Source organism: Macaca mulatta, chromosome 15 (genome assembly GCF_049350105.2).
Source record: "Macaca mulatta isolate MMU2019108-1 chromosome 15, T2T-MMU8v2.0, whole genome shotgun sequence".
NCBI classification, from domain to species: Eukaryota; Metazoa; Chordata; class Mammalia; order Primates; family Cercopithecidae; genus Macaca; species Macaca mulatta.
Window position 1 is genome coordinate 40,869,995 of NC_133420.1, and position 19,852 is coordinate 40,889,846.

General features: G+C 48.1%; 1 protein-coding gene across 6 annotated transcripts in view; it reads left to right on the top strand.

Moving 5' to 3' along the window:
- The first annotated feature begins 2,889 nt into the window (after positions 1 to 2,889).
- Positions 2,890 to 19,852, top strand: part of ASTN2 (astrotactin 2) — a 985,877-nt gene continuing 968,914 nt past the window's right edge. For all 6 annotated transcript variants that reach the window (XM_015116965.3, XM_015116967.3, XM_015116966.3 and 3 more), the window contains exon 1: positions 2,890 to 3,438. In XM_015116965.3, coding sequence (XP_014972451.3) covers positions 3,000 to 3,438 — 439 coding nt within the window. In that variant the 5' untranslated portion in view covers positions 2,890 to 2,999. The remainder of the gene's footprint in view (positions 3,439 to 19,852) is intronic.

Sequence of the window (19,852 nt, forward strand, 5' to 3'; positions counted from 1 at the left end):
TAAGTGATTATTAGATTCCTTAGAATACCCAGAAAGGCATGGGATCTGGGTTTAAACTGCATGAAGTCAAGAGCACTACTCCAAATCATAGCACAGAACTGGATTGGTGAAGATATTGTTTCAGCCGCAGCCAAGCATAAATAGGGCACTTCACACTGTTGACATAGACGTCACTGGGCTCCAAATAGTGCTGTTAGAACCTTTTGGCTAGCAGAGACACCTGGATGTAATTGCCCCAACTATTGCCCTTTTGGCTGCCAATGGATTCTGCCTGATTCTGGCTTATCTTCCAGCATCTGGGGTGGGTGAATCTAATTGGTGAAGCCCGCGTCATGTGCCCAAGCCCTAGCTGCAGTGGAGACTGAGAAAGTATCCAGAAATGTTCTTCATGGGAGGTGGGCTGTGCTTTAAAAGATAAAACATCCTCTGATGTAGGAAAGGGATTTATTCGTTTACTAAGCAGTTGCAAAGAATGCCAAATGCCAACTTTAACCTACAATGCCCACTCCCTTGCTACTAATCTTTATGGTTCAACTCCAAGCCACCGCCTCTGGGAAGCTTTCTTTGATTTCTCCAAGTACCTCATCTTAGTGAAACACATGTCTGCCTGCCTGCCTGTTACCTGAGATATTTATGTGCCTGTTTCATTCCAGCATCCCACCCCCTCACCCCAATCATTATAAGCTTTGCAAAGGCAGGAGTTGTGTTTATCCATCCCTGCATCTCCATATAGCACCTGGTAGGCACCCTGAATATTTGGGGATGAATGAATGAATGAATGAAAATGTTGGTCTCGTTTGACAGGCCTTTGTACCAGAGGTCCATGAAGGACTTGTACAGACTCTGCCTTACATAAGGGAGCCCTTTTTTCCTGGTTGCTCTTCTATAAATGGACTATGTCAGCATATTTGAAGAAAGGGGCATAGAGAATCAGAAAGCCCCATTGCGATGGATAGTGGCGGATTGTAAGTACACAAAGGAGAGACTGAGGGAGGCAGGGTGACATTATTTTGGAGGAGTAAATGAACTCAGGCAGGCATCAGAGAGGCAGGAGACCGTTTAGAATCAGAGGACTTGAAAGGCCAGATTCCACCCCCACCTCCACACACCCTCTGGGTTTACAGATTAGTAAACTGAGACGGGAGAAGTATACCTTACAAACCATGCAAGGAAGTAGATCCAACTGTATTCATGCCGATTTACCTGTTACAGCATCTTTGATGGGTGGGGTTTTCCAAGGTCACTGAGGATAGTGTACTTTAAGGGAAATAGTCAAGGCTTGAAGTCTATTGTTCAAATTTCAGCTCTTCAGCTCATTAGCTATATGACCTTGGAAAATCCCTTCACCTCCCTGACCACCTGATCTCAGTTTCCTCATATGGAAAATGGGAATCAAAATATCCATCTTGTTGGATTGTGGTCATGTAGAAAAGCTAACATATGTACATGTCTAGCAGTTGGAGAATGCTTTAAAAACACTATTATTAAGTCCAAGGTCACAGAACAGCTTTTGCTTTTTTCCTTATTTTCAGTGCTCTGCCTTTATCCAACATCATTAAAAAAATGTGATGAGAGAGGAGAAAAGCAATTTATATGAAGGGTTAAAGATAGAAAGGGGGAAGAGACAGAAGAGGGAAGAGCTAAGAGAAAAGTGAATGCAGAGAGAGAGCACAAAAGGTGCCGATGGGTAAGCTAGACAGAGATGAGAAATGGCTCACAAATTATAGGGAAGAAGCATTTATAAGATTAAAGTCAAGATGAGGAGGAAGGAAATGAATGGAGAGATGAAACAGAAAACAGAGACAGGGAAGATAAAGAAAAGCAGGGGAGGGGGGAAGGGGGTGCACGGGCACTTGACCCCTGCAGAGGTGTCCGCTCCCTGGAAGGCCTCAGGTGTGTGGGTCAGAGACAGAGTCAGCCCAAGACCAAAGGGTGCTGTGTCTGAGGACCTAGCTCAACTTGAGTCTAGAAAGACTGCTGGTGAAGAATTGGTGAGCACTCCAGTTCTCTAGGACTTGGGCAGAGGATCTAAAAGCCCCGGGAGCCAAGGACAGACAGAATAGTAGGTCTCTACCTCACACCCTTTTCAGGAATTTCACACAGAGAGCAGAAGCAGCCAAGAAGCTGGGAGCAGGGATCCAAAATAAAAGAGCGTGAGTGGGCTGACTTACAGGGCGGCAGCTAGGGGGCCAGAACAGCCCGGCTTCAGTCAGTTGGGGGTCGGCGTTAGACGGTGGAGTTCGACGCCCTTCTGGCCATTAGCAATTAGTGCTAGCACCAAGGCCTGGAAGGAAGGGAGAGGAAGGGTGAGGGCAGTGGGGGAATGAATGCGGGAGTTGTGGCCAAGTGGGTGGGAAGGGGGCCCTGAGGCCACAGGAAGTTATTTCAGAGACTAGAAAAGGGTAGGAGATTGGAGACAGGACTTGTTCTTGGGCCTAAGGGGAGACAAAGTTAAGTCTTGGCCATCCCGGGGGCTCCCTATCCCCAAGAAGGCGGGGCCTTGAGCAAGGCTGGGCCAAGGCGCGCCCGCAGGTGCAGCCTCTGGGTTGAGCCGAAGGTGGGGTGAAGCCGGGAGAGCTGGGTTGAGTCAGGGGGCTTTGGGGGGACCTGAGGGGGCCCTAAGTATTATGAATTTGGGGAGTTTAGGGAGGGGCGTTGTGGCTAAATAATGCTGTGAAGGTGGGATTGGGGGATCCTGGGAAAGGGGAGGGAGCCACTGGGACTTGCACGAGGCCGGGCGGAGCCTCCGAAACGCTCGGGGTCTGCGGGGGGAGCCGGAGACCGGGGACGGGCGGCGGGGCCCGGGGAGGCGGCGCGGGGGGGCGGTCCAGGGCCGATCGGGAGGCGGAGCCCGGAGCTGGGGGCTGCTGGCGAGCGGCTCTCTCCGCTCCTTAGCTCGGGCGTCCTGGTTCGCTTCGGCGTCCGCCGTCTCCGCCGCTGCCTCCTCTTTCTCCTTCGCCACCACCGCCGCCACCCGCAGCACCGCAGCCCCTCCCGCCATGGCCGCCGCCGGCGCCCGGCTCAGCCCCGGCCCCGGCTCGGGGCTCCGGGGGCGGCCGAGACTCCGCTTCCACCCGGGGCCGCCGCCACTGCCGCCGCTGCTGCTGCTGTTCCTGCTCCTGCTGCCGCCGCCGCCGCTGCTGGCCGGCGCCACCGCCGCTGCCTCGCGGGAGCCCGACAGCCCGTGCCGGCTGAAGACGGTCACGGTGTCCACACTGCCCGCCCTGCGGGAGAGCGACATCGGCTGGAGCGGCGCTCGCGCCGGGGCCGGGTCTGGGACCCGGGCCGGAGCCGCCGCCGCCGCGTCGCCGGGCTCTCCTGGCTCTGCCGGCACCGCCGCGGAGTCGCGCCTCCTGCTCTTTGTGCGTAACGAGCTGCCGGGGCGCATCGCGGTGCAGGACGATCTGGACAACACCGAGCTGCCCTTCTTCACCCTGGGTAAGGCTAGGCGCCGGCACGCGCTGGATCCCAAGGAACCCCGAGCCCCTGCTTGAGGCCGGGCGGGTGGGGGCGCCCTGGGGATCCCCGCCCGGGGCTGCCCCAAGTGGGGTTGGCAGAGGGTAGAGGAGGGGCCCGGAGGTCGCACAGGTGGTTGGAAAGGAGCGTGGGGGAGGAGGTCCTGGAGAGCGCGCGGCGGGAGCCTGGGGGCGTGCCAACCCTCCCGCGGTGGGAACCTGCCCCTCTGCCTCTCAGTCCGGACCTTGAGCTCTGCCTGATCCACCCCGGACGCCGGAGACCCCATTCGCTGAAGGTGCTCTGGCTAGGGGCCGGGGCATCCCAGATCCTAAGCCAGTTTCGGGTCGAGCCGCCCACTTCTCCTCCCGGCAAGGCCACTGGCCACCTGCCGTCACCGCCCCCTCGCTCTCGCCTCGGAGTTGCGGGTTCTGCCCTTCCACATGGATTTTTCGAGAGTCGGAAAGGAGTAGCTCCATGTGGAATCGCTCAACCCGCAAAAGCGTGGCTTCCGCATGGGCTGAGTGACCTTGGACAAGTCGCTTCCCTTTTCTGGGCCTCAGTTTTGGCCATCTGTGAAATGGGGCTGGAGAGACTTGAGTGGTTTCTGTGAACTGGGATTCCGAGTCCGAGGTCTCCACGTTTAGAGCCTCCCTCTACCAGCGTTATCGCCTTCCCTTTCTACCCACCTCCAGGCAGAGAGCAGGTTTGTCCTTGCAGCTCACTCCCTGGGTTAATAATAATAACTTAAAGGCAAGAAAAGGGAGAGGAGAGGAGACGGGTGTGGGTGGGGGGGCTCCAACGGAAAAGTTAATCAGAAAAGTTCGCCAGCAGCTTGCTGCCTGCTGGTTCCCTGCGCGAATCCCGGAGGAGTCGGCCCTTCAGTGGAGCTGTGGGAAGCGCGGCTGATTTCCCACCCGGGTAATTGATAGCTTAATTATCTCGGAGAGCGTTTACAAAAATGTTGTTCCCCTTAGCTCTTCCGCGCTCGCTGCCTGCTCGCTCTCCCCTCCCCTCTTGGGGGCGCGGGGCCTTATTGGTTGTCGGAGTCTGGCCAACAACAGCGCCCGTGAGGCACCAGGGGCTCGCCCAGACCCCGAGCTCTTCTTCCCCGGGTCTGTGCCTCGGCGGGATCCGCGTCGGGCACTGCAGGGTGACGGGCCTTCCAGGTGAGAACCTTTACGATCCCTGAACTTCCGAGGTTAACTCCTTGCTCGCCTGAAAAGACCCACAGAATAATCAGCGGACTAGGCTCCGCTCTCCTGGTAGCCCTGATACTGTTAAAAGTATTTTTGTGACCCACTCCCCATCCTTTCATGCTACCACCTCTGGGGATTTGAGCGAGTGCCAGTGGTTCACCTGCTGAGCTTGAACCTAGGGGTTCGGGCCCCTGTACCCGCCCTCGCAGGCTGTAACCTGAGCATGCCGAGCGTTCCGGGAGGGTCCCCGGGGACTCCCCGCGGCGGCGCGTCTGGGGTGCGACGCACCAAACACACAGACACACACACGCATACACGCGAGCGGACACACACAGACCAGTAACTCTTCCCACGTGAACCCGTGGGGCTGCCCAGGTCCGAGAAAGGGAAGGAGGGTGGAGGTGGTGTTCCTCAGAGAGCCGCCGGACAAACCTCAGGCTCACCGCTGGCTCTTGCCACCTCCCTTTGGGGAAGGGTCTTTCTGGAGACACAGAAGGTATCCCTTCACTACCACTTCCAATCCTGCCCTTCTCCCTTCATCCTTTAGATCTCTCTACTCCGGGGTACTCTGAGAGATGAGGGGTAGAAATCCTCCCGCTCCCCAAACGGCCATTCAAGTGAAGGGATGAGACGATCCTTGGGTATGGCCTGACTTGGCAGTGAGGACCACAGAGCATTTCAAGTCTTCGAGGATATGGAGGACCTGATCCAGCCACCTATATAGGTGCCCCGGGATTCCTGGAACTGACAATCTTTGCCATTTTTAACTTTGGCTTTCGAACAGGATGGGTGCCTGTGAGCCTGGGACAAGCTGAGTGAGGAACTAGAAGTCTTGATTCCCCCAGGACCCATGTGTTGCTTGAGAGTCTCCTGGCAACAACCTGCACATAGAGCCTTCCCCCTCCTCTGATGCACGGCCCCTGAGTCTGGCAGCTTGGGACCCTCTGCTCCTTGGAGACCACGGGGCTGGCCTCCTTGGCAGTGCTGAGCCCTTTGGATGCTTGCGGGGGATTGGGTTCTTGCCTCCTCCTTTTCCCCCTAGCGCCCTGGGTTGGCAGCTTTAGGCGCTCCCAACGGGGATTTGGCTAGCGAGGTAGTCACCAGATGGCTGGGTATAGCAGGAGCTGTGTAGGGAGACGTGGGATTTTTATTTGTGTTGGTCTTCGACTGTTTGTGTGTAAACACGGAGTGCACAATGAGCTCTGGGAGGGCCTAGCTGGCCGGAAATGAGAGTTGGTGGCGGCTGGGGGTTGGGGAGTGGGAGGGGTGAGGTGGGGGTGGTGGGAGGGGTGGGGGTGGTGGGAGGGGTGGGGTTGGGGCTGATACTATGAGTCGTTTATGGCCATCTCTTTCTAGTGTCCCAAGGCAGCCCCATCCCATCCCCAGACTTTTAAACATCCTGCCTACCGTTTGTCTCTGGCGAGTTGGGCAGCTTTCACTATCAGCTTGTCAGTTCAGGGGATTCGGACGTGGCCAGTGCCACAGCTGGGCCTGCAAAGTTGGTAAATGCCAAATTCTGCCAATAGTGGGGAGTGTGAAGCCACCACTAGGGGGTGATGGTGTCCACCAAAGCCCTCTGGTCACTTTGGGTCCTGGGACCAGAATTAGTGGGGGTAAACCATCCCTGGTATTAAAGGGGGACAAACAAAAGAGAGAATTCTGTTTACTCAAACTCAAGTGGGGGACCTCAAGGTAATTTTGCACATACTGTCTCCCATCTGCATGCACCAAGGGCACCTTCACACTTAACGCTGCCTCCCTCCATTCTGCCTCTTTTGTTTCAGTTAGCAACTATTATTGATAATGCCCATTCTGGAAGCAAGTCTCTCTATTTTTTTTTTTTTTTTTGCAGATCCTTTCCTTTTTTATTTCTAGTCTCCCTATGAAATTTCAGCCTACCTTAAGTAGATGAAAGTTTCCTTCAGATGTGAGCTTATCTCCAAAGTTTGTTTGCCTGGGACTCTTCTTTAGGATCTGATTATAAGTCAATGACATTGACAAAGTGAATCTCCCTGAAAGTGATCGAAGAATAGCAAATAGTTATTGAATCCTTAATGTGATGCTAAGAGCTTTCTTCCTGCCTTGTATTATTAATTCACATAACATGTATGGAGTGGGCTGTACTGTTACTCCCATTTGTCAGATGAAGTAATTTTAGAGAGGTCAAACACCTAATCCAAAGTCATACCGGGAATAAATGGCAGACCTGGAACTGGAATCCTGGTCTGCCAGACACCTACATTCTTGTAGGTTGCTAAACTGTCATTCTGAACCAAATATGAAGTTTATGCAGGTTATGGTGCTGAATAGAGAGGGATAACAATCATCAGGATTGTTAGACAAGAACTTTTCTCCAAAGGAACTTGAGCTACCTTGGTGAACTGACCTATGTAAGTTTGAAAGTGAAACATGAATTAAATGACATCCAATGACCCTTCCAGCTCAAAGTTTTGTGACTTTTGGATATCAAAGGGCATTTTATTCATTGGTGCCAATGAGTGATGGAGATGATACATTCTGTAGCATCAGGGAAGGAAGGCATTTCTGTAGACTTGAAGAAGATGGGGACACTTTCTGGACCAGAAAGAACCTGAACTAAGCCTTGGAGGATTTAATAGGCAAAATGAGGAAAAGTTGAATGCTAAAATGCAGCTTAGAAATTTAATGCTGGTTAGGATCTGGAAATCTCAGCTTGGCTCACTGTGACCTTGAATAAGTCATTTATCCCCTAGAGCTTCAATTCTTTCTGCTGCAATATGAGTGGGTAGATGAGCTCTAAAATAATCCTTTCGTGTAAAGATTCTATGAACTTGAAGTGCCCTGACCTACTCCGTGACTCTGATAGCTCCTCTTGCTTTGTACTGTCTGTTTTCCTTTACTGGTAACATGAGGGTCGTGGGAAGGACTGATAGAAAAGAAAGAATTTGAGCAGGAACAACTGCCAGCCCAGGGCTTCTAAGGTGAACCTGCATGTCACTCAGTCCTCACTTACCCCCAGGCGGCCCCCGGGGTCTGCTTGTGGATTTAGCTTTCATTCCCACAGGCAGGGAAATGTCATCCTTTTTTCTGTGCTTGATAGTGGTCAGGCAAGACTGTTTACCACCTGCTTTGACTCAGCAAAAGCAGGTAAAAGTAATAAAATTGAATAAGCACTCATTGTCAACATTTTTTAGTAATTTGCTTGCCATATCAACCTGACAGGAGAGGCGTGTGCTCTGTATTTGGGGGAGGGAGTGTGAAGAAAGAAAAGCTATTCATTAGTCTGTGTTTAAGTACACTTGCATGCATAGAGCTGGCGTGGTCCCAAAGGACCGTCCCAAAGGATGCTTTATGCAAGAAGCTTATGGCCTGGAAGGAGGAGGAAGATACGGTTTGAAATGCCAACTTGTTCAAGTCAGCAAGGGTTCCTTGAGGGAGTGAGGGGCCAGGAACCTGGCCAGAAGAATTGTTGGGAGAAGGGAGTTTAGCCACGGAGAGCTGGAGAAGCTTCCTTTAAATGTCAACAATGAGCTGAGTGTGGTGGCTACTTGGGAGGCTGAAGCAGGAGGATCACTTATACCCAGGAGTTTGAGGCTGCAGTGAGCTGTGCCCAGATCACTGCACTCCAGCCTGTGTGGCAGGGGGACACCTTGTCCATAAAGAAAAGTCTACACAAATGAGGAGTATGTTTTCTTTTGGAGGAGGGGAGGGTGTCCGATTCTAACGAATGTCTTGAAAAACCTGAGAGGATAGAGCTGAGCCCTACAGGAGGCTGTGTCCCCTGGAGCTGTCCAACAACCCAGTATGCTGACCCCTAATGGTAATACAATCCACCTTATAGGTGTTCAAGCACAGACTGGACCTCTATTTGGCAGGCATTTGAAGAAAGGACTGACACCCTTGCAGACATTTGAGTTGTATACCCTTATTGCTTTCTGCTTTGGTTTTAAAGGTGGGCAATGAGTGCTTACTCAATTTTGCTTTAACCTGCTTTTGCTGATCAAAGCAGGTGGTGATTTTTTTGGAGGGAGGAAGAAATGCTTACAAATAGTCATAAGCTGTGTCTTCTCTAGGGGTTTCTGACCACAGAATGTTCATTAGCATCAATTCCGCCGTTCTTTTATTATGTGTGAGAGAAAGATTCTGTGATGGAGAAGCAAGAAAATGTGATTTCTCAAAACAAAGATATGTTTAAAATAATGTATGCTATTTCTTCATTTGGTCACCAAGTCCCTTACTGCTAAATGAGATATTTGGGTAGCAGTCAAACTTCAAGTTCCCATCTTGGTGTGATGGTCTAGGTTTCTGGGACATTGTAAACAAGGGTCTTGGGCGAGGTGGTGTTTAGTGGCCTCTGATCTAATTCTTCTACTCTTTTCCACTTACTTCCCTCACTCCATACCCCACCCCACTTCTTTCCATCTCAAAGCTGATGAAATTTATTTAATGCTCAGAGCAGAGTGAAATATGTTGTCTCCCCTCAGAAAGTAGTATGTTACTGAGACAGCATAGGGCGGAGGGGAGAGTTCATTTCAGCCATTAGCAAGGCTTAGATTTGGTCAAGGTGGACAAGATTTGCTATTTCTTCAGGGGTCAGTGATACCAACCTAGGCAGCAGAGCTCTGCAAGCTTTGGTGTGACCCATGGCTTGATCATTTTCCTGAACTGGGCCCTCAGTCTGCAAAACGACTCTGTGATTTTAATTTATAGCAGGTGCAGCAGGAGGATTGACTAGGCCTTTGGCTGGCAAAGCCTCCTGCTTCTCACATCCTTGCTTTGTTATACACTAAACCTTGTTTGCCATAGGCCATTGTGAACGTGTGTGATGTGGGGAGAGGAGAATAGACTGACAGTGACCTCTTGAATGAAGTCTGGAAAACTGTCACTGCAACCGCCGACTTTGATGGGCTTCCACCATCACAGACTCGTAGGGCACTGAATTCAACCCCTCCATTTTATATGGTAACACTGAGGCCTAGACAAGGGGAGAAACCTACCCTACAGTCCAAATTTAAGCCCAGTTGTCTTGAATCCCACACTGCCTCTTTCTATCACATTGCTGGGCCTCTCACAGGAGGCATTGGGTTTAAACATATCACAGATTCTACAAGTTAGTTCAACATCATAAAGGGGGACACTCTTTTCTTCTCCCCTTGCCAAAAAAAAAAAATCTACAAGGAAAAATCTCTTTAGGGAAATTGAAATGGTTTTCCTGCCTGAGTATCCAACTGATGGGCACCAATCTATCATAAGCACCTGAGTTGATGGGTTTTGTTCTGGGTCAGAAGGAAGCCTCACTGCCTGTCACCCTAGGTGCTTTTGGGGGTGGGTGGAGGAAGTCTGCTGTTTTCCAGGAAAGGAAAAAAAGAGTAAGGGTTAACCTTGGGGTGGAGCAGCATTAGAAGAGGCTTCCTTTCCAGAGCTGATAGTCTTCCAAGTTCTCATACTGACCAGCTAGTGGCAACAAAAGATTAACTATAGTGAGAGAGAGAACTGGTTTTTCTTTCCTTGCAACAGAGCAGACAGCCTTTCTGCCCCAGAAAGAGGCAGGCAGCAGTGCTCAATGAGAGTTGTTCTATTTTCTAGCACTTGCTCTCTCTTTTCACTGGCTTTTCTCTACTGACTATAGCTCTTTCGGACAATAGCCCCCCAAAAGAACTCCCTCTTGAATGGAAAAGGAGTGGGTGGTGACTACACAATGCAAGATTCAAAACTGAAATATGTGTAGCTTTCTTACTAGCATACTAGAATATATAAGCATCCAAGTCTGTGAGTTGAAATTTGACAAGGTTGTTGTAGGTTACAAACTATGAAGGGAAACTACTTCATCCCCAGTGCTGCAGTCACTGTCAAGCTCAGGCCTCAACACTTCTCTCTACTACAATTTCAACAGTCAATGCACTGGTCTGTCTACCTCTAGTCTTATCCCCTCTAATCCATCCTCTGTACTTGCAGACAAAGTGATTTTATTAAAAGCCCAAATCTGATAATGGCCATCCTCTTGTAGAGCACTTCACTGGTTCCCCATTGTTCTGAAGATGATGAATTTCCCCCTCCCTATCGTAGTAGTACAAGGTCCCTGATCATGCTCTGCCAGATTGTTCTCTACTAAGAACCCTTCCTTCTTATTTGGCACCTCTACCTCACCACCCACTGGGGAAATGCCTTCTTACCTTTCAAGACCGAATTGAGGTGTCAGCTTATTTTTGAAGCCTTTTCTGACCCTTCTGTACCAGAGTTGAACACTCTGAGCCTTGGTGCCCACTATCAATAAAGACTGCTATAATCATAGCCAGGCCCTTTGCATTACTGAGCACCAGTGATGTGAGAGGCACTGTTCTGTGTGCCTAGGATACATCAGAGAACAAAAGACAAAGATCTGTGCATTCAGAGAGCTTTTATCCCTCTGTGTTTGTGTGTGTGTGTGTGTGTGTGTGTGTGTTAGGGAGGGGACAATGACAACAGACATAATAAGTAAATTATGTAGTATGTGAGAAGATGAAAAATTCTACAGAAAAGGGAAAAATTAAGGGAAAAGAGAATCAAGAGTTCTGAGATAAGGAGATGGGTTTTAATATTAAACAGCATAGAATGAGAAGAGCTTATTGAGAATGTGAGATTGGAACAAAGGCTAAAGGAAGGGGAAGGAGTTAGCCAAGCAGATATCTAGGAAAAGCACATTCCAGGCAGAGAACAGCTCCTAGGTGGATAATCCAAGCTGATTATCTAGTTTAGGAGCACACCTGGACCTTTCAAGGGACAGCATGAAGGTCGGTGTGGCTGGAGTACAGTGAACAAGTGGTGGTAGAGGAGCGGGGGTGGCAGGACAGGATGTCAGAGAAGAAAGGAAGAGCCCAGTCATGTAGGGCCGTACAAACTACTGTCAGGATTTGTGCTTTGACTCTGAGTGAAATCAAGAGCTCTGCAGAATTTTAAGCAAAAGAGTGCCCAGGTCTGACTTATGTTTCAAAAGAATTCCCCACACTGCTCCAAACAGGACCAACGATGGGTGCGGGAAAGCCCGAAAGAGTCTCTACTGATGAAAAGTAAAGGTGGCTTGTAGCAGAGTGAGACCAGAATTTACACTGTGTGTTTCCTCATCTGTCTCACACTGTTTGCCTGTGTACCCTTTGATCAGCTAACGTACCTCCTTCATCTCTGGGGCTGTCGTGACTCACCCTTTACTTGGCACATTGTAGGTGTGCAGGCGATCTTAGAGAACTAGAACTCTGGGTTTGCTAAGTGTCATCCCAGAATCCACAGTAGACAAAACTTGAGATGGGCTGAAATTGCACTCCCCTGTTAAGGGTGAGCCTAAACACCATCCATCCCACAGAGCCTTCCCTCTTCTAAGCACCCGTAGCCATTGCTGCTACCTTACCTTCTCCTGTCTCCTGGTTATTTTGGGGTGATTGCAGGATAGCTAATGAGAACAATGTGATTAAAGGAAAGATCATAGTGTTTGGAGAAGACTGTCTTGAGCAGCTTGGAAAGCAGGTAAATGATTAGAACCTTTGCATTGTAGCAAACGGAGACAATACAAGTTTCAGGGAAATGATACACCATGGTTCTGGGATTATCAAATATCAGAAATGGAAAAATTTAGGACATTATCTAAATGAAACACTTCTATATAAAGATGGGGAAATCAAGCTCACCAAGCCTGTGGTAAAGCAGATGCCAGATCCCAGATCTACTGAACCCTATGTGTTTTCCTTCCATCTTAGGGAAGGGCAGCTGGGAAACTGGGGACAGGAGGAGTTGGAATTCCAGAGTTGTAATGTAACTGGACTTTATCATCTTAGCATAGGATAGGCTATGAAAACCGTGAGCATTTTATGTAACATGTACTATGCCCCAGGTGCCATGATGGTACATTTGTTATCTATTCTTTCCACAGTGCTGAAGGACAGATGTAGTTCATCCCATGTCATCGGGTGAGCTCTGAGGCTCAGAGGAGTGAAGGAACCTACCCAAGATCACACAGCTATTATACAGCTAAGCTCAGTCCAAACCTAGGTCTGCCTGGTTCTATAGTCTATGTTCTGTCTGCCTTGCATGCTGCATAGAACAAGAGATGCTCTCGACTTTTCATCTCTAGACTCTTACTTCTTACGTCATCCTCTTCTCATTACCAAGAAGTTGCAGGCATTTCTTATACAGGAACTTCAGGTGTGACAGCCTCACAGGCCCAAGGGACTGAGCACCTTGTTCTGTGCTGCCAGGAGCTGACTCAGCAGCTCCCCAGGCCCCTTTGCTTGCTCCTTGCTGCTTTGCTGAGACAGCATCAGGCTTTGTCTCATACTCTCCAGAGGCCTCTTGTTATTCCTGTACCCACTTGACAAGCAAACTCCTATGTTTCTGTACCTTCTTGGTTTCCTTCCTCTCCCCTTCCCTCCTTTCTTCCCCATCCTCTTTCCTTCTTCTTTTTTCTCTTTTCTTCTTTCCTTCCAACCTTTTTTTTTTCATTATTATACTTTAAGTTCTAGGGTACATGTGCACAACGTGCAGGTTTGTTACATATGTATACATGTGCCATGTTGGTGTGCTGCACCCATTAACTTGTCATTTACCTTAGATATATCTCCTAATGCTATCCCTCCCCCCTCCCTCCTCCCCACAATAGGCCCTGGTGTGTGATGTTCCCCTTCCTGTGTCCAAGGGATCTCATTTTTCAATTCCCAAAGAGTTGTCACCTTATGCTCTGCCAAGTGTTTACTAGGGGACCAGTGATCTTGTCTTCTGAGAAATTTGTGTAAGCTCTATGTCCTTTTTTGGGAAATGATCAGGGTGTCTGGTGTCTGAGATGCAGCCGCTATCCTGCTAGGTGAACTTGCTTCTTACTCCTACTCAACCTTGTCAAATTTGTCCACTCGGTACTTCTTAGCATCATTGTGCAGTTTTTGTGTTTCCTCCTTGAATATGGGATCTATATTTTACATACACACACGTAATATATTATAATGCTGTAAAAATCCAAATATATAGTGTATCCTTCTAGATTATTAGAACGAGGTAAAATGATGCCTTTGAGATCAAACCCAACTCCTCCATCTATGTAGCAAAGACAAGTACATTTTCCAAGGTCCTGCCGCTAATCCACAGCACAACCAAGTCTCTAGCTCAGGTCCTCTGATGGTGACAGTGTGCTTGAGTGGGACTTTTGCCAGGTCTGAAGACCAAAAGCCCTGAGATCAAATCCCAGATGTGCTAATTCCTAGCTTTAGATTTATGTATACCACTCCTCCAAGGCTCTGCTTACCCATCAATAAAGTGAAGAAAACATAATAGTTGCTTAGTTTTGGAGAGCCCTCCATAACCACATTTTAGTCAGCACCGGGCACTGTGCTAACTTTTTACTTACATTAAGCTGTGTGATCCTTACGGAAATAGTGTGTGCAAAGCACCTAGCGCAGTGTCTGCCACACAGCTTGGGCTCTGTGCCTCTTCGCCACCTGGAATCCTTTTTTTGGAAGGAGATGGAGGTATGAATCAATAATGAATGCAAATTTCCTTTCCCCTCCCCCTCTTTCGACTCCCTTATGCTCCTCTTATACCTCCTCTCCACCTCCCCTCCTCCCCAGCAAGGCAAAAAAGGATGAAATTGACCATTGATGTCTGCTCATTCTCTTGGAGCTGGGGGAAGCTGGGGAAAGCAGGGAATTCCGGGGTTGTTTGAGGACAGTTAGGACAGAAGAGCTCTTAGAGACTGAGTCTAAGGCAGGTGGGTGTTGTGGGAGCAGGCGGGGCAGAATCCTCTCCCTTCTGGTGGTGGCTGGCTGACAAAGCCTTGCTCTCATGCACCCAGGGAAGTCACGAGTGGCTTTGCAAGCAGCCGAAAAGGGAAGGAACATTTCCATTAGCAGAATCAGCAGTAAAGAGATTTCCAGTCACAGTAATAGCTGCATTTGGGGGAATCATTTCAGTGGTGGTTGTGGGCGGAGGAGGGAAGGGGGTGGGGCATTGGGGGAAGGCATCACGGGGAAGGCACAGTCTGGTCTACTTGCACAGAGCTGGGAGATAGCACCAAATGAGAGCCAGGTGCCAGACAGGGTGACTATTCAGGAGCAGGACTGGTCCTTTGACAAACATTCTGGATTCCCTATTGTCCTCCAAATGGACAGAGCTCCATTCTAGAGGGTCTCCATGGGAGGCTGAACAGTTATTCAATGCTTCCTTTCCTCTGATTATCTGAATTACTCTTTTCAAGACTTTTACAGCCAGCAGCAACTTGTTTGGCTCCCGGGATTTGTAGGTGGAAGAGTTCCCAGATGATTTAACCCAGGCTTTCCTCAAGTTAGCTGCTCATCAGAATCACCATAGACCTCAGGCTCTCAAGGCTGGACCTGCTGAGGCTCCTGGGGAGAGGACTGGGGAACTTCAGCAAATGTACTGACACCCTGGCGTGTACCTAGAGAACCTCTGTGAAGTGAAGCCCTGTGAGAAACTCTTCAGCCTCATCCTCTGAGGTTCCTTTCCCCCCTTGAGGCTCTAGCCTCATTCATGACTTGCAAATGTCTGAGGGTAGCATGCTCATTCTCTTCTCTCTGTTTAGATTGTTTTTGTATTCCTGGTTCACCTGGCCAACTCCTAGACTTAGCTCTAGCATCTGCTCTAAGGGGTGTCATCTGTAAGAAGCCTTCTCTTTCTCCTCTTGGACTTAGGTCTCTTTTTCCTGTAGACCTATATACCGTCCATCACACCACCACCACCACCCAGGTGCGACTAGAGTTTTCACCCCACTCCCTGTAGGGCTGCCATGTTTAGCAAATAAAAATACAGGATGCCAAGTTAATTTAAATTTCAGATAAATAATGAATACTTGTTTAGTATAAGTGTGTTCCATGCAGTATTTTGGACATACTTACACTAAAAATGTCTCACTGACTATCTGAAATTCAAAGTGAACTGCGCATCCTTTATTTTATTCAGAAGCCCGTAGGAAACCTGTGTTTCTCTCCTTCTTGTCTGGGATCACACTATTGATGTGTGATTTGCCCCCCAAACCTGCTCTACCCACATCTCCCTGTCTCAGGAAATCAAACTATTATTAGCCTAGTTTTTCAAGCTAAGCAGTCATTCTTCATCCTTTTCCTTGCCTCTCATGCTTTCAGTCAGCTAACCCTGATGGTTTTGCTTCTAAAATGATTCTCAGTCAAGGTGAGATGGCTCACGCCTGTAATCCCAGCTCTTTGGACACAGAGGCAGGCAGATCACTTTAGGTCAGGACTTTGAGACCAGCCTGGCCAACATGGTGAAACCCTCTCTACGAAAAATACAAAAATTATCTGGGTGTGGTGGCAGGTGCCTGTAATCCCAGCTACAGGGGAGGCTGGGGCGGGAGAATCTCTTGAACCGGGAAGGTGGAGATTGCAGTGAGCTGAAATCGCACCACTGCACTCCAGCCCCGGTGACAGAGCGAGACTGTGTCTCATAAAACAACAGATTTTCAGAATTAACTTTTCATAGTTTCCACTGGCATCCCCTTCATCCAAGCTGCCGTCCTTTCCCACATCAGCCTAACTGGTCTTCCTGCTGCCTCTCCATTCTCTGTCCTTTCTTTATGCCATACTATATATAGCCCATGGGCCAAATCTAAACAATTGCTTGTTTGTTTGTTTGTTTCAGCTCATAAGCCTATTAGCTTTTTAAAAATAGTTGACAAAAAGTCAAAATAAGAATGATATTTGTTGACCTGTGGCAATCATATGAAATTCAGATGTCAGTACCTATAAATAAAAATGTACTGGAACACAGCCACATGCCTTTGTTTATGTGTTGTCTGTGGTGGCTTACGGTCTATAATGACAAAGTCAAGCAGTGGCAATAGAGAGTATCTGGCCTGCAAAGCTTACAATATTTATTAACTGGCCCTTTACAGAAAACATTTGCCAACCTCTGCCCTACACAGTAGCCAGAATGACGTCTTCCAAACAATAAATTATATTTTGCCACTCCCCTGTTTACGACCTGCGATTATTTCTCATTGTTTTTAGGATAAAATCCTCCTCCTTTTTCAGTGTCTACAAAATCGTAAATAATTTACCTTTTTCTCTGAGTTGCCTTCTACCATTTTCTCCCTTGCTCACAAAACCCGAATATTACCTCCTCCAAGTAGTCTTCCTGGACCAAAGTAGCACCCTTATACACCACACTCTTGGCTATCTCAGTTTTTGTTTGTTTGTTTGTTTTATTTATTTATTTATTTTTTGAGGCAGAGTCTGGTTCTGTCGCCCAGGCTGGAGTGCAGTGGCCAGATCTCAGCTCACTGCAAGCTCCGCTTCCCGGGTTCACGCCATTCTCCTGGCTCAGCCTCCCGAGTAGCTGGGACTATAGGCGCCCGCCACCACGCCCGCCAGTTTTTTGTATTTTTTAGTAAAGACGGGGTTTCACCCTGTTAGCCAGGATGGTCTCGGCCTCCCAAAGTACTGGGATTACAGGCTTGAGCCACGACGCCCGGCCTTTATCTCAGTTATTTTTAAAAGCCTTTACCTGACAGGTTCTTGGAGGCAGGGAGTGTATCTTGTTCATCATTTTGCTCCCTCAGCTACGTAGTTGAGGGACATCACACAGTAGGTTCTGAGTGGATATTTCCTGACAAAATGGGCAGAAATGGGGGTGATAGTTTGTGAACACCACTTCTGATGGATCACTACCTCATCAGGTTGTTCTGCTGTTTATTAGGAGGAGGATTCCAGGAGCTAAAGTGTATAAAGTATGTTCAGCAGTACCTGGCGCTTAGTACATGCTACCTATGTGTTTGTTAAATAAACAAAAGGAAATAAGACTGTACCTTAATCCCTAATACCAGCCCCCTCCCTACCTCCTTTGCAGTTGGAGAGAGCTTGGGATCACTCGAAGCAAGTCATGTGGGTAAAGATCTCATGGAACCCAGAGGCAGTGTAATATGGTGGAGAGGACTAGAACTAGAAATCGTGGGTTTTGGTCCTAGTTCCGCTGGGTGTCTGTGGTCAAGTCTCCTCCTTTTTTCCAGGCTTTCCCTCATCTCTAATGTAATGAGATTAAACTAAGTGATCCCAGGAGCCCAGGAGGGAGAGAAGGGTTCCCTCTGGGAACTTCTGAGGCTAGAGTTACAGTTAGATAAAGCTTTCTCCTTTCCTTCTCTCTCTGTCCTTTCTGGGGCCTCTGAAGATCAAACACTCAGCTCTGAACCCAGGTGCGACTAGAGTTTTCAAGCCCAGTCTCGCACTAATTTATTAGGGGAACCTTCTTCAATTACTTTCTCTCTAGCCTTCCCCAGGGAGGGGGACGGCCCAAAGTAACCAATTACCGGTCTGCCAATGGCGGGGTTCCTACTGTCCCTCCCTCCCCTATTTTCTCTCTCTCTTTTATTGTCCTGACCTCTTTAATCCATTTCTCCAAACCACAGAAGCCTCTAGGGAATTGCACCTCTCCCCCCAACCCCGTCCCCCCCTCCCCCCACCTGCCTGCCTGCTTCCAGAAGGGAACAGAAGTTCTGTCCTCCCCACAAAAAGACAGCAGGTGGAAAGGCTGATGGCTGAGAAAGGGCAGCTGCAGAGCTAGGAAAACCAAACAGGTTTTGCAAGTCTGGTAAGTACACAACTGTGCTGAATTTGGAGGTAGTGCCTGGAGTCTAGTCCTGTTTCTGTCAATGATTTGCTGTGTGAACTTACATAAATGGCAGTCCTTTTTTTGGCCTCAGGGAAGATTAAGTGAATATTGTAAGAGCCAGGTCTCCTTCAGGAAAGCGGGAAAGATTGGGCTGCATAGGCTACTCCAAGAGAGAGGAGAAATCATCCAGTCTGGTTTGCTGCAGAATCCCATGTGCCTAGAGATGTGCCCATCATATAGTAGATACTCAATAGATATTTTTTGAATGAATAAATGAATAATCAGTGGAAACTATGTTTGGCCATGCTGCCACTGTCCACTTCTGTATTCATGACTGACATTGCTAATCAATCACTTAATGATAGCCAGAGATTCTTAGTGCAATGCCACATCAATCAGTACCAGTCAATTGGGATTAGCATAGGGGATGAATTTTATTCCCATTTCCTAGACTAAACCAGTTCAACCTGAAAACCTTTGCGTCTCTGCCTTGTGTTAAGAACTTTTAGTAATTCTTCAGTGGTCTTTCCATCCCAGACCCTGTGCTGGATCTCTAGTGGTATAGAAAAGCAGGGTGCTCACAGACTATTGGGATAATAACATTGGCACTTTTTGATTTATAAAACCCCTTTCTATGAGTATTTTTAGTAAAACCCTATTACAGATGAAGAAATGGCCATTCAGAGAGATGAAGTTTATTGCATAAGGTCAGTAGTAATGGGATTAGTTGTATTTATTTTTAAAAGGAAGCTTTGTATCACTGTCATGAGTGGAACACCAAAATAACTTGCAGTAAATGGAAGATAGCTTGCAAAAGTAAGTATGCATCTATTGAAGTTAAAAACAAAACAAAACAAACAAACAAAAAAACCTACTCATATGCTGTCTAAATGCCGTGTAAATTCATCTCTGGTTCGATACTTGGAAAACGTTGATTGACCCAAGCACAGAGACGAATATAGTCCTCTAAAATTCAAATTTTGCTCACTGAAATGTCAGATTTCCTTTAATATATAAATTTTAAAAATATCTTTTCTGCCTCATAACTACCATCTTTTAAGATCCAGCATGAATGTTCCCTCACTCCTTTTAAGATGACTTTCCTGGCTCCCCCCAAAACAGTTATTTCCCAAGCATTTTGTATATTCACTGCAGTCAGCATTTACATAGAAATATTGTTGATTGCCTGTCTGCCTTTCTTGTTAGTATGTAAGCTTTCTAAGTTAAACATCATTTCTCTTTAATATCTGTAACTCCAGCAAAGAGTACACGCGTGTTTATTGAATTTTCAACCTTAATTTTATGTTTTGGGCCAGGCGCAGTGGCTCACTCCTGTAATCCTAGAACTTTGGGAGGCCGAGGCGGGTGCATCACAAGGTGGTCAGGAGATCAAGACCATCCTGGCCAACATGGTGAAACCCCATCTCTACTAAAAGTACAAAAAATTTGCTAGGTGTGGCAGCGCACATCTGTAGTCCCAGCTACTCGGGAGGCTGAGGCAAGAGAATTGCTTGAACCCGGGAGGCGGAGGCTGCAGTGAGCCAAGATCGTGCCACTGCATTCTAGCCTGGGTGACAGAGCAAGACTCCATCTCAAAAAAAAAAAAAAAAAAAAAACAAAAAAAAACG